The sequence below is a fragment of the Hylobates moloch genome, unplaced genomic scaffold, assembly GCF_009828535.3.
Source record: "Hylobates moloch isolate HMO894 unplaced genomic scaffold, HMol_V3 SCAFFOLD_6, whole genome shotgun sequence".
Classification (NCBI taxonomy): domain Eukaryota; kingdom Metazoa; phylum Chordata; class Mammalia; order Primates; family Hylobatidae; genus Hylobates; species Hylobates moloch.
Genome location: NW_026652281.1, coordinates 71,965,748 through 71,980,268, shown reverse-complemented (window position 1 = coordinate 71,980,268; position 14,521 = coordinate 71,965,748). Strand labels below are relative to the sequence as shown.

Genomic DNA, 14,521 nt, shown 5'->3' with positions numbered 1-14,521 from the left:
GTGGGATGTGGTCTGGAAGGAGGCCTGCCTCGATTAAGAAGCCACAGCAGCAATCTAAGCAGGGGGTGGCAAGCGCCTGATCTAAGGCAGCAGACATGAAGACTGGCGGGGGTGGGGAATGGAGGCAGGGTGGGGATGGTGGGAGATATTAAACAGGTAGAATCTATAAGGATTGGCAAATGAGAGTGTGGGGCCGTGGAAAGTGAAAGGGAAGCAGGCCGGATGCGGTGGCTCACACCTGTAATCCCAGCACTTTGGGAGGCTGGGGCGGGTGGATCACCTGAGGTCAGGAGTTCAAGACCAGCCTGGCCAACACAGTGAAACCCCATCTAAAAATACAAAAATTAGCCGGGTGTGGTGGTGAGCGCCTGTAATCCCAGCTACTCAGAAGGCTGAGGTGGGGGAACTGCCTGAACCCGGGAGGCGGAAGTTGCAGTGAGCAGAAATCGCACCTCTGTACTCCAGCCTGGGCAACAGAGCGAGACTCTGTCTCAAGGAAGAAAAAAAAAAAAAGTCTGGACTGGGTAGCTAAGTGAACGATGGTAACACTCGTGGAGATGGAGGTAAGTTGTTGGCGTCTAAAACAGTGCCTGCAGTCATGCCTGGCCCAGCATTGAAAACAGTTCCCAGCCCTGGTAGATACAAGTTGGCTCAATGCTTAAGAACAATTTCTTCGGAGAAATAAGGAAGAAGCTGGTCTGCCCTTGGTTGATAAGGGAATAGGAATGAAAGACTGATAGGAACTGGAAGAGGATATAGGGTCAAGGTGGAGGTTTCTTCCTGAGATGACAGGACAGGGGTGTTTGGAGGAAAAAGCTAGTAAAGAAGTTAAAGGCGTAGTAGAGGAGGTGAGTGATAAAGCAGGATCCTGGAATGGCAAGGGGAAGGTAAGCAGAGATGGAGAGCTGAGTGGCGAGTAGGGGGGTGAGAGCTTCTTCCACGTGTACAGATGGATGTTAGCGGAATCCCTCCCTACTCCTGACTGCCTGACTCAGTTAATGCCTCCTATGCTAAGAGGTATCACAGAACATTTCAGGAGGTGTTAGAAATTTGGACTAGTAGAACCAGGCAATGGGAGAAGGCACTGAGAGATGCTGATTGCTGAGCAGTGCTGAGAGACAGTTGGGGTCATCTTTCTTCAGCTGGCTCAGTGGTTGTGCTGGAGGAACAAGTATTGATTCACAACTGATCCATGTCGTTATCTGGCAGGTGAAATGAAAGACCAGATTTTACAACAGCATTGGGGGCTAAAGCCAGAGAGTGCTTGATTAAGTGATGAACCAATGACAATAGTGAGGATGCTGATAAGAGTAATCATAGCATATCAAAATAGGAAACTGTAAGGCCGGGCGCAGTGGCTCACGCCTGTAATCCCAGCACTTTGGGAGGATGAGGCGGGCAGACTGCTTGAGGTCAGGTGTTTGAGACCAGCCCGGCCAACACGGCAAAACCCCATCTCTACAAAAAATTAGCCAGGCATGGTGGTGGGCACCTGTAATCCCAGCTATTCGGGAGGCTGAGGCAGGAGAATTGCTTGAATCTGGGAGGCAGAGGTTGCAGTGAGCCGAGATTGCGCCACTGCACTGCAGCCTGGGTGACAGAGCCAGACCTCATCTCAAAAAAAAAAAAAAAAAAAAAAGGAAACTGTTAAGCCCCACATCCTTTGATTGTCTTGATTAAAACCATGAACACAGCAAGTCACAAACTACTATAAGATTTGATTAGAAGTGTTGGCCGGGAAGACGTTTATTGATACTAACACAAGCGCTTTTTAGACTACAAAACTCAGTTGTCACTGGAAAGATGAGAGAGAAAACTGAAGAATATGTACAAATAAGTTACAGTGGTGAGCATGCACATACATACAAAAGAGCGCTAGTCAGGTTGGTTAAGGTCTGTGTAAGTTAGATATTTACCTACTTTGTATTTTGTCTTCATGAAATTGAGTTTCTGGCAGGTCTGTTTGCTATGATAATTTGTCTTTTGAATGGAGACTATCTTAATAGAATGTAGTACTTAACCTCAAAGATAGGATTACTACAAAGCCTGTTTTTTCATGTTTGTTGTGAGAAACTGAATTTACTACGTTATAGAAAACTGCATTTGTTAGATGTTTAAGCATTGGGTTTATCCATCTAGGTTATAATCATCATCACTGTGCCCATGTGTATAGTTTGCCAATGTTGACCTCATTGATTTTTTTTTTTTTTCTAGACGGATTCTCACTTTGTCACCCAGGCTGGAGTGCAGTGGCACGATCTCAGGTCATTGCAACTTCCGCCTCTCAGGTTCAAGAGATTCTCCTGCCTCAGTCTCCTGAGTAGCTGAGATTACCCACCACCACGCCCGACTTAGTTTTTATATTTTTAGTAGAGACAGGGTTTCAACATGTTGGCCAGGCTGGTCTCCAATCCCTGACCTCAGATGATCCACCTGCCTCAGCCTCCCAAAGTGTTGGGATTACAGGGGTGAGCCACCATGCCTGACCTCATTCTGTAACTCTATCATTTTATAAGTGGCATCAATTCACTTGCTCTTCAGAGAGCACCAAAACCCTTTGTCTTTGCTTTCTCTCTAGAGGCCTATTTGACCAAAATAAATTCGGTGTGTAAATCACAACACAAGGCACGTTTCTTTGTCAACAATAATGAACATTTATTGACTACTTTTTAAATGCCAGGCACTGTGCTAAGCACCTTTTCATGTATTAGCTTACTTGGTCCCCACAACAGCCCTGTGAGGTAGGTACAACAATTATCTGTCTCTTACAGATGAGGCTGAGTAACTTTTCCAACAATCCTCTAGTAAACTGTATTATAAGAAACTGTTTGGCTTGGAGAAGTGAAAGCTCTGGGGGAAAGGCAGCCATAACTACCGTCAAATATCTGAGTAGATTCTTTGGGACAGAGTAAGCAGCTCCTTGGGTCATAGCACCCAGAGGTAAGGACCTAGGGGTGAAGGTGACAGAACATCCAAAATGAAAGGGATTTTTCTAGCATGATGTAAGGTTGGAGAAGGAATTTAAGTACTGGATGGGGTTGAAATAGACAACTTTTCAGGGCATCTATCAACTGAGTCTACTATTCTCTTCCTTCTCTGTATTCTCCACTTCTTTCAAGTCATGTATACTGGTACATTCATTCTTTTTTTCCATTCGATAAACATTTACTGACCTGCACTATCCAATACAGTAGCTACTATCCAAATGTGGCTATTTAAATTTATTAAAATTAAGTCCGGGCTGGGCCCGGTGGCTCACGCCTGTAATCCTAGCACTTTGGAAGGCCAAGGCAGGTAGATCGCCTGAGGTCAGGAGTTCGAGACCAGCCTGGCCAAAATGGTGAAACCCCTTCTCTACAAAAATAAAAAAATTAGCCGGGCATGATGGCGGGTGCCTGTAATCCCAGCTACTCAGGAAGCTGAGGCGGGATAATTGCTTGAAACTGGGAGGCGGAGGTTGCAGTGTGCCCAGACAGCGCCACTGCACTCCAGCCTGGGCGACAGAGCGAACACTCCGTCTCAAAAAAAAAAAAAAAAGTCCAACAAGAAATTCAGTTCCTCAACTGCATTAACCACATTTCGAATGCTAAATAACCACTTTTTTTTTTTTTTTGAGACGGAGTCTCGCTCTGTCGTCCAGACTGGAGTGCAGTGGCGTGATCTCAGCTCACTGCAACCTCCACCTCCCTGGTTCGAGGAATTCCCCTGCCCTGCCTCAGCCTCCCAGGCAGCTGGGATTACAGGCGCACACCACTACGCCCGGATAATTTTTTTTTTTTCTTTAGTAGAGACGGGGTTTCACCGCGCTGTTTCAGGCAGCTTAGGGAGTGATGGTGACCACACAAATGAAAAATCTGAGTCATTGACCTTGAGGAGCTTATGGTTTCGTGGAGGAAAAAAAAAACCACCACCACCCAACATTATTCATTAAGAACTAGCGCTTACGCAGCTTTTTCTGTAAATCGAGCAGTTTGTTTTTGTTTTTATTTTTTCCCAATAAGCCTTTTGCACTCCTAAAATTAGGCAGTTTGCTAAGCACTTTTTATGACTATCTGGTTCCGTGTTCCTAACACCATCGAAATAGGTACCATTATTATGCCTACTTCGCAGACGGGTAATAAGTTAAATAATTTGTCCAACTTAAGTAACGAATACTGAGTAGGGCCACAAAGGAAGATGTGCTCAACTCCGTTTGAGGAGGTTAAGGAAGGTTTGAAGCAAGAAGGGACTAAAACCCGTTTGTCCACACCATGGTTACTGAAGATGTGGGCCACCGACTACCTATGTTAGGATTACCCGACGTGCTCTTTTAAAAAGTGCAGATTCCCCGCATCCCAATTTGAAGCTCTGTGGGCGGGGCCTGGGAACCTCCGTTTATAACAAGATCCCCGCGCCCGCCCCCGCCCCCGCCCCCGCCCCAGCAATAATTTTCTGTTCACTAAACGAGGTTTAAGAACCAATGGTCCACACCGCATGGTTCTCTTTATTCAGCTTTCCCTCGCCGTTCCCTTGCCTTTGACCTCATTACGGATCGCGATTGTAGTCCGCGCTGCGTAACCTCGGGCCAGCCTCTCCAAGCCTCAGTTTCCCCGTGCGTAAAATGCGGAGCCCGGGCGCGCGAAGCGGCTGCCCGGCGGCCCCGCGCGTCAGCCGCCAGGCGCACAGTGGGCGCTCCCCAAACGAAGCCCCCGCCCGGCCGCCCCGGTCCCGCCCCTCTCGGCCAGCCCAGGCTTCCTACCCTCGCATATCTGCTCCCACAGACTCTTGCTCGACGGCTCGGCGACCTGCCACGGCGAGACAGGCAGCTCCCGGGACTCGAGAGACACGGTGGACGCCGGCGTCCGGGTAAACGACGAGTTCGTAGAGCAGCTGGGCTTGCGGGGCATTATGTGGCTGGGGACTTGCCGCGGTGCCGACATGGCCGCGGTTTCCACGGTAACCGCGTTCGCCGGAAGGCTGCAACCCGGAAGAAGCCGGAAACCGAGAGGGTGGGCCGGAGACTCGAAGTGGACTTCCGGGTCACGGCGGAGCGGGCTCTCACGTGGAGGCGGGGAAATTTCGCCCACCGGTGAGTGCCAGGGAGCGTTGCAGGCGGGCCGGCGCGGGGTCTGGAGATTGCACCAGAGGAAATGCGCGGCGGAGAAGATGGGGAAATGCGGGCCACCCGCATCCCTAAATCCGACCCCTCCAGTTGGTGTGCGCCCGCTCCGGCCTGAGGCCGCCGCCTCCAGAAAGTTTTCCCGCCTCAGAGCCGGGCCTGGGACCCCACGTAATCTTTCCCAGTCTGATGATACGGAGGCTTGGGCGCATGGGAGCCTTGGAGGTACGGATCTCACTTCCTGGCTCCCGCGCGTCCTGCTGGTGATCCTGCGGGGGAGTGGGGTGTTGCTGCAGAGGCTTTGGAGTCCTGTGGGCGGAATTCCAGTCTCCGTTTTCCACTTCCTGGCTTTGGAACCTAGGGCAAGTGAATTATTGAAGTCTCTGGAGCTTGTGAGGTCGGGTATTCACAAAGATCCTCACAAGGCTTTTGGAGAAAGCGTTTGTGTTTGCAGGAGATGCACTGTAATGTTCTTTTCCTTTCCCCTTGAAAGAGTGAATGCATTTGGTGGCAGGGCTAAAGAGGAGGATGCTATACTTTTCTAAATGGCAGAGATGGGGAGAGAAGGGGATTAAGAGTTGACCTGCAACCTCCGGTGGATTCTTTGTTCTTACCAGATCTCTTGGCCACTCCCCTATTCTGAAGTCGTCTTGGCTCTCTTAACTACACTATTTCAAGGTTTGCACCTCCTTCTTCTTTGCAAGCTCCTTTATCTCTGCCCACTTATTTAAATGCCAATACAATAGTCCCCCTCCCCCATTATCCGCGGGCAGTAAGTTCCTAAACCCCCAGTGGATGCCTGAAACCACAGACAGTACTGAACCCTAAATATGACTGTTTTGTCTTGTGTATACTACCTATGACAAAGTTTATAAATTAGGCACAGTAGGGCCGGGTGCAGTGGCTCATGCCTGTAATTCCAGCACTTTGGGAGGCTGAGGCGGGCGGATCACCTGAGGCCAGGAGTTGGAGACCAGCCTGGCCAACATAGTAAAACCCCGTCCCTACTAACAATACAAAAATTAGCCGGGCGTGGTGGTATATGCCTGTAATCCCGGCTACTCGGGAGGCTGAGACGTGAAAATTGCTTGAACCAGGGAGGTGGAGGTTGCAGTGAGCCAAGATCATGCCACTGCACTCCAGCCTGGGCAACAGAGCGAGACCTTGTCTCACAAAAAATTAGGTGCAGTAAAAGATTACCAACAATCTAGCTAGTAATAAAATAAAACAATTACAACAGTATGCTGTAATAAAAGTTGCATGCATGTGGTCTCCCTCTCAAGATAACTTCCTGTACTGTGCTCACCTATTTTGGGACCAGGGTTGACCAGGGGTAACTGAAACCTGGGAAGAGGAAACCTGGGATCGGGGCGGGGGGGCTACTGTATTTCTTGAGGTCTTGTCTCAGGCTTGTTCTGTTCAAGGCTTAATCACCACCCATACATTCCTAACTTTATGTCGCCCGTGTCAGCACAGCCACCCAAACACCTCATCCATATATTCACCTGTTCAGTGAACATCTCCAAGTCATCTGTCCAATCAAGCCTGTTCCTTCAGCCACTTGCCTTCAGTACCTTTGTCTCAGGGATTAATACCACCATCCTGCAGTTCTTCAGAAATTTTCCTGACAACTGGTAGGACAGTTTCCACAACCTCCACCACCCTGACCTTACTACTGTCCTTGCTTTTATCACCTGTGTCATTGTATTACCCTTATTCCCTCCCACACCTACTTGCTTCTTGATGGGTGTTTTATCTTGTTCATCTCTGTATCCCTAGCATGTGTTCATTCATCCAGTGAGTATTTATTGAGCACCTGCTATGTGCCAGGCACTGAGCAGGACACTGGAAATAAACCAGGAAACAGGGCAGACAGGAATGAATGAGTATAGTTATTCCCTTGACTCTCCAGGTGCCCCTGGAGTGGGTTATGAATGAACTTGACCTGTAGCTCAGGCCTGGCTCTTTGAAGCTGCTAAGAGTGAGCCAGCTCCAGTGTGGACCCTCTAAGTTCCGAAGCTGAGGAGGGCTGCAGGATGGAGAAGTTTTTCCTTTCCCTCCCATGATCCTAACTTGCTGTGAAATATTTTGGGATATTTTGCTTCTAGATTCTGGGAATGTCTAGTGCAGGGAGCAGCAGGAACTTGGCTGGGGACTGGAGCGAGAGAAGTGGTCCAGCTGGACACTGATGGGTATTGAGGACCCCAGCCCATTCTCACAGGTGCTTCCATGATACCTGTCCAAGACAAGCTGGGTGCCCTCAGTACTGTGTGTCACTGTGACTCATTCAGTGTTGGCAATCAACTTCAAATTTTAAAAACAGTGAAACTAGGCCAGGCAAGGTGGCTCATGCCTATAATCCCAGCACTTTGGGAAGCTGAGGCGGGCGGATCACTTGAGGTCAGGAGTTTGAGACCAGCCTGGCCAACATGGTGAAACCCCATCCCTCCTAACAAAGAAAAAAAAATTAGCTGGGCATGATCACGGGTGCCTGTTATCCCAGCTACTCAGGGGAGGCTGAGGCAGGAGAATCACTTGAACCCAGGAGAAGGAGGTTGCAGTGAGCCGAGATCACGCCACTGCACTCCAGCCTGGGTGACAGAGCAAGACTCTGTCTCAAAAAAAAAAAAAAAAAAAAAAAGAGGAAAAGAAAAAGGGAATTAACAGTGTACCAAGCCCTTTCCATGGGTCATCTCATTTACCCCCTCCAACACCCTTTTGAGGAGGGAAGTGTTATATTCCCCCATTTTCCAGATGGAGAAATTGAGGCTCAGGGAGGTTAGCTGATTTACTTAAGGTGAGAGAGCCATTTAGGTTTGAACCTAGGGCTGTGTGGATTTAAAATTTATGCTGTTTCTGTGTATTTCTTTTTTTGCTCTAAAGGAATCATGTCCATTTTCCCTATCCCGCAACGCTTAGACCACGCACTCAAAGAAACATGGCTCTTGGCAATGCTTAATAAAATTGAACACAGGATGGCTTGGTATAGGGGTAACTTGTACCATTTGTTTTTTCAGGAATGATCACCAAGACACACAAAGTAGACCCTGGGCTCCCAGAGAAGAAAAAGAAAAAGAAAGTGGTCAAAGAACCAGAGACTCGATACTCAGTTTTAAACAATGATGATTACTTTGCTGATGTTTCTCCTATAAGAGCCACATCCCCCTCTAAGAGCGTGGCCCATGGGCAAGCACCTGAGATGCCTCTAGTGAAGAAAAAGAAGAAGAAAAAGAAGGGTGTCAGCACCCTTTGCAAGGAGCATGTAGAACCTGAGACCATGGTGCCTGCCAGACGGACAGAGAAGTCACCCAGCCCCAGGAAGCAGGTGCTTGGCCACTTGGAGTTCCTCAGTGGGGAGAAGAAAAGGAAGAAGTCACCTCTGGCCATGTCCCATGCCTCTGGGGTGAAAACCTCCCCAGACCCTAGACAGGGTGAGGAGGAAACCAGAGTTGGCAAGAAGCTCAAAAAACACAAGAAGGAAAAAAAGGGGGCCCAGGACCCCACAGCCTTCTTGGTCCAGGACCCTTGGGTCTGTGAGGCCAGGGAGGCCAGGGATGTTGGGGACACTTGCTCATTGGGGAAGAAGGATGAGAAACAGGCAGCCTTGGGGCAGAAACGGAAGCGGAAGAGCCCCAGAGAACACAATGGGAAGGTGAAGAAGAAAAAAATCCACCAGGAGGGAGACGTCCTCCCAGGCCACTCCAAGCCCTCCAGGTCCATGGAGAGCAGCCCTAGGAAAGGAAGTAAAAAGAAGCCAGTCAAAGTTGAGGCTCCGGAATACATCCCCATAAGTGATGACCCTAAGGCCTCTGCAAAGAAAAAGATGAAGTCCAAAAAGAAGGTAGAGCAGCCAGTCATCGAGGAGCCAGCTCTGAAAAGGAAGAAAAAGAAGAAAAGGAAAGAGAGTGGGGTAGCAGGAGACCCTTGGAAGGAGGTAGTTTTTCCTTCAGAAATGGACTCTGCCATGGGAGAATTAAGGGTGGGGCTTGGGAGGGGTGTGTAGGCGTGTGTGCAAGTTTGCACATGCATGAGCACTCATGCTTTTAGCTAAAACCCTGGTTAAATTAATTTCAGCCAGAATAGGGAGTTTATTGATATATGCAATTGGAAAGATTATGGTTAAACTAGCTTCAGGTATGGCTGGATCCAGGGGCTCATGCAATATCATCGATAATTGCAGGTATCCTTTGCTGCTGAAACCACCCAAGTTTTCCCTGTCTGCCGTTGGGGTCTGAATTAACTGGGATCGAGTTTTCAGATGAATCCCTTGCTTTCTGAACTCTTGCCACTTGCTATCCAAAACTCAGGAACCAAGTAACGTGAGATAACGTAGTGCCCATAGCTATCTGAGTATCATCAGAGCTCAGTGTACACAATTTATACATCAAATAGATTTGGGTAGCAGGAGGTGCCTGTATGAGATTTCCTCAGCTCTGGGCTTTGTATTTTTCTATCTTGGTTTATGGCCCATCCTCCTCCTCCACCTCCATCACATTGTGGCTTGATGGTCCCGGCAGCTCCAGGCTTTCGTCCCAGCAGTTCAGCCACCCCCAAAGGAAGAAGGGTAGCCCCTGTAAAACTATGACAGAAGTCTCAGGGCCACTGTCGCAGGCCTCAGTTGGGTCAATCTATCCAGAAGCTCTAATTTAAAACCAAAGGTGACTGGGTGCGGTGGCTCCTGCTTGTAATCCCAGCACTTTGGGAGACCAAGGCAGGCAGATCACTTGAGGCCAGGAGTTCGAGACCAGCCTGGCCAACATGGTGAAACCCCGTCTCTACTAAAAATACAGAAACTAGCTGGGTATGGTGGCAGGTGCCTGTATTCCCAGCTACTCGTGAGGCTGAGGCACGAGAATTGCTTGAACTCGGGAGGTGGAGGTTGCAGTGGGCCGAGATGCCACTGCACTCTAGCCTGGGTAACAGGGTGAGACTGTCTCAAAAAAAAACAAAAAAAAAACTTGAGGTGAAGGGCAGGGGGTGTCAGTCCCAACTAAACCACACTGTCTGAGATGCGGGGAGGCAGTTTCTAAGAGGAAAACTGGAGTTCTGTTACCAGGAGGGAAGGAGCAGATGATGGCTTGGTGAAAACCACAGAGACCCGCTGTCTTCAGCCTGCCAGGCTGCCTGGAGTGGGAGAGGGAGGCCTGAAGTGAGCCGGAGGGCTGGGGGCTCCCCAGACCCACAGCCTTTCCAGGGCCAGGCCCCCATTCTTGTCCTCAGGTGTGTGCGTGGACATGTGGGCCAAAACAAGATGGTGTGTGTCTTGTTTCAGGGTGTGTATCCTGCTCCAGGCATGTCCGGCCCTTCCGTGTGGCCGGTGGCTGACATTTCATGAGTGCTTACTGTATGCCCAGACTGCCATGTATCAACCCATTTCATCCTCTTACCTGTCTGGTGAGGTAGCTGCTGTGGGCACCCCCATTTAACAGATCAGGAAACTGAGGCTCCAGAGACTTAATACCTTGTCTGAAGTCACGCAGCTGGCAAGAGGTGGAACTGGGTTCAAACTCAGCTAGTCTGGCTTCTGAAGTTGGCATTTATCCCTTCTCAGAAACCATCTACGTAATTTCTTATAGAAGCTGGTATTAGTAGAGCCCCAGAAATGACCATCTTTCCATTAGCATAAACCCCAGATTCTCTTCCGAACTCTGCACCAATCTGCTGGGTGACCTTGGACCAGCCATTGCTCGGTTAGAGGGTGAAGGGAGGGGAGGGGTGGCCTCCATATCAAAGGCCTCCAGGTGTTAGCTTTAGTTGCTGGGATTTCCCCAGCTTTGCCCTAGTCCGTTAGCCTTGGTTTTACCAGCATCTTCCTTTATTCAGAAACTTGGGAGGAACCCTAGAGGCTTGGGCCCAGCCGCCATCAGACTCTAGAATCCCTTCTCCCAGGAGCTCAGTGAAAGGGGGTTCCCTCTGCTTAACATCTGTGGGGGGGGGACTCTACTTCCCACAGCAGCCCACCTAGTCCGGCAAATGCACACGTGTTGCAGGCCTGGATGAGTGATGGAAATGGAGAGGGCTTCCAGTGTCATCACACACGTGACGCTAGGTGCCAGGCACAGCACACTTATCGTGAGGACGCATGAAATGTCAGCATTTGTCGTCACTAAAGAACCTCGAGAAAGTGGCCGGCCTGAGGTCTTGCTGTTGAAGGGTGTCTTCAGGGCCAAGGCGGGTGGGAGAGCGTGGTGCATGTTAGTGTGGTCCTTGGCCTCTGTCCTCTAGTTTGGTGTCACCATAGGAGGTAAGTGACATGTGTAGTGGGAAAGGTCGGACACCAAGCCCTGGGTCAGGAGATGTGGGTTAGAATCACCAGTCCCTGAGCCATAGGGTAACCTTGTAGTCACTTTACCTGTCTGAATCTCAGTTTCTTCATCTGTCAAATAGGTTAGTACTACCGTTTTGTGGGAGAATTGTGGAAGAGAAGGGATGGGAAGGGCTTTGCTGACTATGAGATGTTTCTAGGTGGCAGGGCTGGGGGTGATGCTGTGGTCTGAGGTGTTTTCTGGACTTTGTCATGGTCTCACCCCGGCTGGATGCAGGGGCAGAGGCCATTCATTGTAAACTTGAACCTTACCCAGCTCTGCCTCTCCTGCAGGAAACAGACACGGACTTAGAGGTGGTATTGGAAAAAAAAGGCAACATGGATGAGGCGCACATAGACCAGGTACAGCCCAGACCCTCCTCAGGCCCCTCCCGCTGCCTCCTGCCACCACTGGAGTCTCACTTGCCGCCTGCCAGGCTGGCTACGTGATCCTGGTCTCAGGGGCACCAGGGACTCCAGAGGCCACTGGGCCAGCCGCCAACGCACACCTCCAGGGCTGGGAATGCATGCTTTCCCCATCATGCTCGGGGCCCTTCCGGCTGCCGTGGCCATGGCCGAGAGGCCTGACTAGCCGTTCCCTGTTACTTGCTGCAGGATGTGGGGGACATGTCCCTAAGACCCTGCAGCTGGACAGGTGACACATGCTGCCACCCCCTGGGCTAATTCAGGAGCATTTAGAGGAGAAGTTTTGTTGTGAATCAGCTTCCGCTTCTGTCGTTCCCAGATCCCGTGGCAAATGCATCCCTGTGGGAACTGGACTTTCTGGCCTTGGGGATTTTTTTTTTTTTTTTTTTTGAGGCGGAGTCTCGCTCTGTCCCCCAGGCTGGAGCGCAGTGGCTCCATCTTGGCTCACTGCAAGCTCTTAAGCCTCAGTTTCTAGGAAAATTCATTCTTAAGAGGCTAAAGAGGATAAATGAGCCTGCCCAGTGTAGGCCAAGGGGCTGTAGCCCTTGAGATGCTAAGAGAATACTTTTGATAGCAGCTTCCCATTGTCTATAGCAGATTCAGGCTGCGTTAGTTCCTCCCATGCTCCGTTCCCCCAGCCCCATCTCTGTCCTGGGTTTTAAGCTTGAAAGAAGATCTCTGTGTCTGACGGCCCTCTTCTGTCATCCTTCTTGCTCAGGTGAGGCGAAAGGCCTTGCAAGAAGAGATCGATCGCGAGTCAGGCAAAACGGAAGCTTCGGAAACCAGGAAGTGGACGGTAAGTTTGGGGCTAGGGCTCTGTGAGGAGGTGGCACTCTTGGCCTCCCGACGCCTCCCCTCACTTCCAGCACGAGGAGTGGAGCAGGAGAACCAAGTATGTCCAGGCCCCAGAGGCAGCCCTAGCCTGCAGCTGGCTCCCTCCACAGCAGAATTTGTCCTGAGCTAATTTCCTTCCTTCTGAAAAGGGCGCTTGCCTCCCTCCTAGAGAGCTGGCCCGGTGAGATAAGCTGTCTCAGCCCTGGACTGGTGGGGTGTCCTAAGGATTAATTGCTGAGGACACATTCCAGCGAGCTCTTGCCAGCGGTGGACAATGCCCTTGGAGGGCTGCTAGGAACGGGCAAGAGGCAGAGGGGAGGGAGTGGCCGTGGCCTCTCTCAGGCCTGGTTTTCAGATCCAGTCTGACTGGGAAATGTCCAAGCTGGGCCTGAGAAGATGTCTCAGGAGGGAGGAGAGTGTGAGGATCATGGGGCTGGAGAGTGTGAGGTTGTCAGGCTGGGGCCCTGGCAGGGCTCAGTGAGGGCTCTGTGCTGGGTGCTGGACCTGGAGCAGATGAAGCCCATGTGATCCCCATCATTGCGCTCACGGTCTAGAGGCCAGAGTGGGGTGAGCATGGCAGGGAAATGGTTAGCAAACAAGGAAAGGAAGATCAGTTGAGGTGGCAGTAGCGGTCAGGAGAAAGAAACAGAACAGTGAGCTGGAGAGGGGCTGCAGGCGGGGGCTATAGGTAGGGGCTGCAACAGATGGGCGAGGGCTGGGAGATGGCAGCACTTGTCCAGAGATGTTCAGGGTGCAGAGGCCCCAGCCCTCAGGACAGTGGGGGAAGAGCGTTTCAGTGAGGCCAGTGGCCGGTGCAGACCCCTAAGGTAGGAAAGGGCCTGGAGTGATCTGTAGGGAAGGCCAGTGAGGCCGCACTGCGGCTGGAATGAGGGACGAGAGGGCTGCAGGCCACAGGCCTCAGCCTCAGCGGCCACGGTAGAGAGCTGGCCTGGGATCTGGCTAAGTGGAATTGGCTGGAGGGCATTGATTCGGCAAGCGGGAAGACCTGGTAGAAGGCTCAGCCGGCAGGCCGCAGCCTGAGGATGGTGGCAGAGGATAGAGAGAGAAAACAGCTTTGTGATTTACTTTGGAGGTACAGCTGGCGGGACTTGTTCATAGATTGGATTTCCGGGAGAGGAAAAGAAGGGTCTGGGTGACCAGCGATGCTGGCCTTCAGGCTCTGTCAGAGCATTCAGAAAAGAACAGTTGATTCAGATCAAAAGATCTGATTTCACTACTGTCTCTGCTACTGTCTAGTGGTGGGACTCTGGCCAAGTAACCTTCCCCTGAGCCTGTAAAATGGGACTCGTACCCTGGCCTGGTGGGGTATGGAGTGGGGCTTTGTTATGGGTCCTGCCTTGGGGTGCCCTTTCTCTCCATGCCACCCTGCTGAGCTGAGCCGAGCTGATGGGACATCCAGCTTGAATAGGGAGGGCAAGAAAAAAGGCAGTGTGATTCGGAGCCGATGTCCCGGGGGCTGTCCCTGGAAGGACCTGACGGCAGGAGAGTGATCCTGGGGCATAGGGGCTGGGACATGTCATGCCACTGAGACATGTGGTGAAGTGGTCCTGTGGGTGGGCAGCAGCCGTTGGAAGTGCTGGTTGACGCAGGACCAGCTAGCAGTCTCCTGCTCTCCCCAAAACCCATGTGGGGTGGTCATAGATGGCCTCTCACTCTAGAAACTGCAGGGCAGGGGAGCTGTCGTTATTCCTGCATCTGGGCCACCATGAAGCTGGGAGAATGTGTCACCGGTTCACTCAGGGCAGCTGTAGTGACAACTGGTTCTTATTTTCCCAAAGCCAACCCAGAAATAAGTGCTGGGCTGGCCTCTGGCTTATGGGCGGGAAGTTCCCAGGCAG

The 14,521-nt window shown here is 51.0% G+C and overlaps 2 protein-coding genes across 7 annotated transcripts in view; one reads left to right on the top strand and one right to left on the bottom strand.

Annotated features, from left to right (window-relative positions):
- IQCK (IQ motif containing K) overlaps nt 1-4,919 on the bottom strand; it is a 142,047-nt gene extending 137,128 nt beyond the window's left edge. For all 6 annotated transcript variants that reach the window (XR_009214144.1, XR_009214146.1, XR_009214148.1 and 3 more), the window contains exon 1: nt 4,739-4,919. Coding sequence is in view for 1 of the 6 variants with exons in the window: in XM_032157032.2 (XP_032012923.1) it covers nt 4,739-4,919 (181 nt within the window). In the remaining 5 variants the exon portion in view is untranslated. The remainder of the gene's footprint in view (nt 1-4,738) is intronic.
- Nucleotides 4,888-14,267, top strand: KNOP1 (lysine rich nucleolar protein 1). The gene is made up of 4 exons (XM_058440788.1): nt 4,888-5,068; nt 8,116-9,032; nt 11,697-11,765; nt 12,547-14,267. Exons 1-4 carry the CDS (start codon nt 4,888-4,890, stop codon nt 12,790-12,792), a joined length of 1,413 nt encoding a protein of 470 aa, XP_058296771.1. The 3' UTR covers nt 12,793-14,267.
- Nucleotides 14,268-14,521: the final 254 nt, after the last annotated feature.

Coding starts and splice junctions, on each gene's coding strand:
- KNOP1 (XM_058440788.1), top strand. CDS start 4,888: ATGTGGCTGGGGACTTGCCGCGGTGCCGACATGGCCGCGGTTTCCACG. Junction 5,069..8,115: donor CGGGGAAATTTCGCCCACCG/GTGAGTGCCAGG, acceptor TTGTTTTTTCAG/GAATGATCACCAAGACACAC. Junction 9,033..11,696: donor CAGGAGACCCTTGGAAGGAG/GTAGTTTTTCCT, acceptor CCTCTCCTGCAG/GAAACAGACACGGACTTAGA.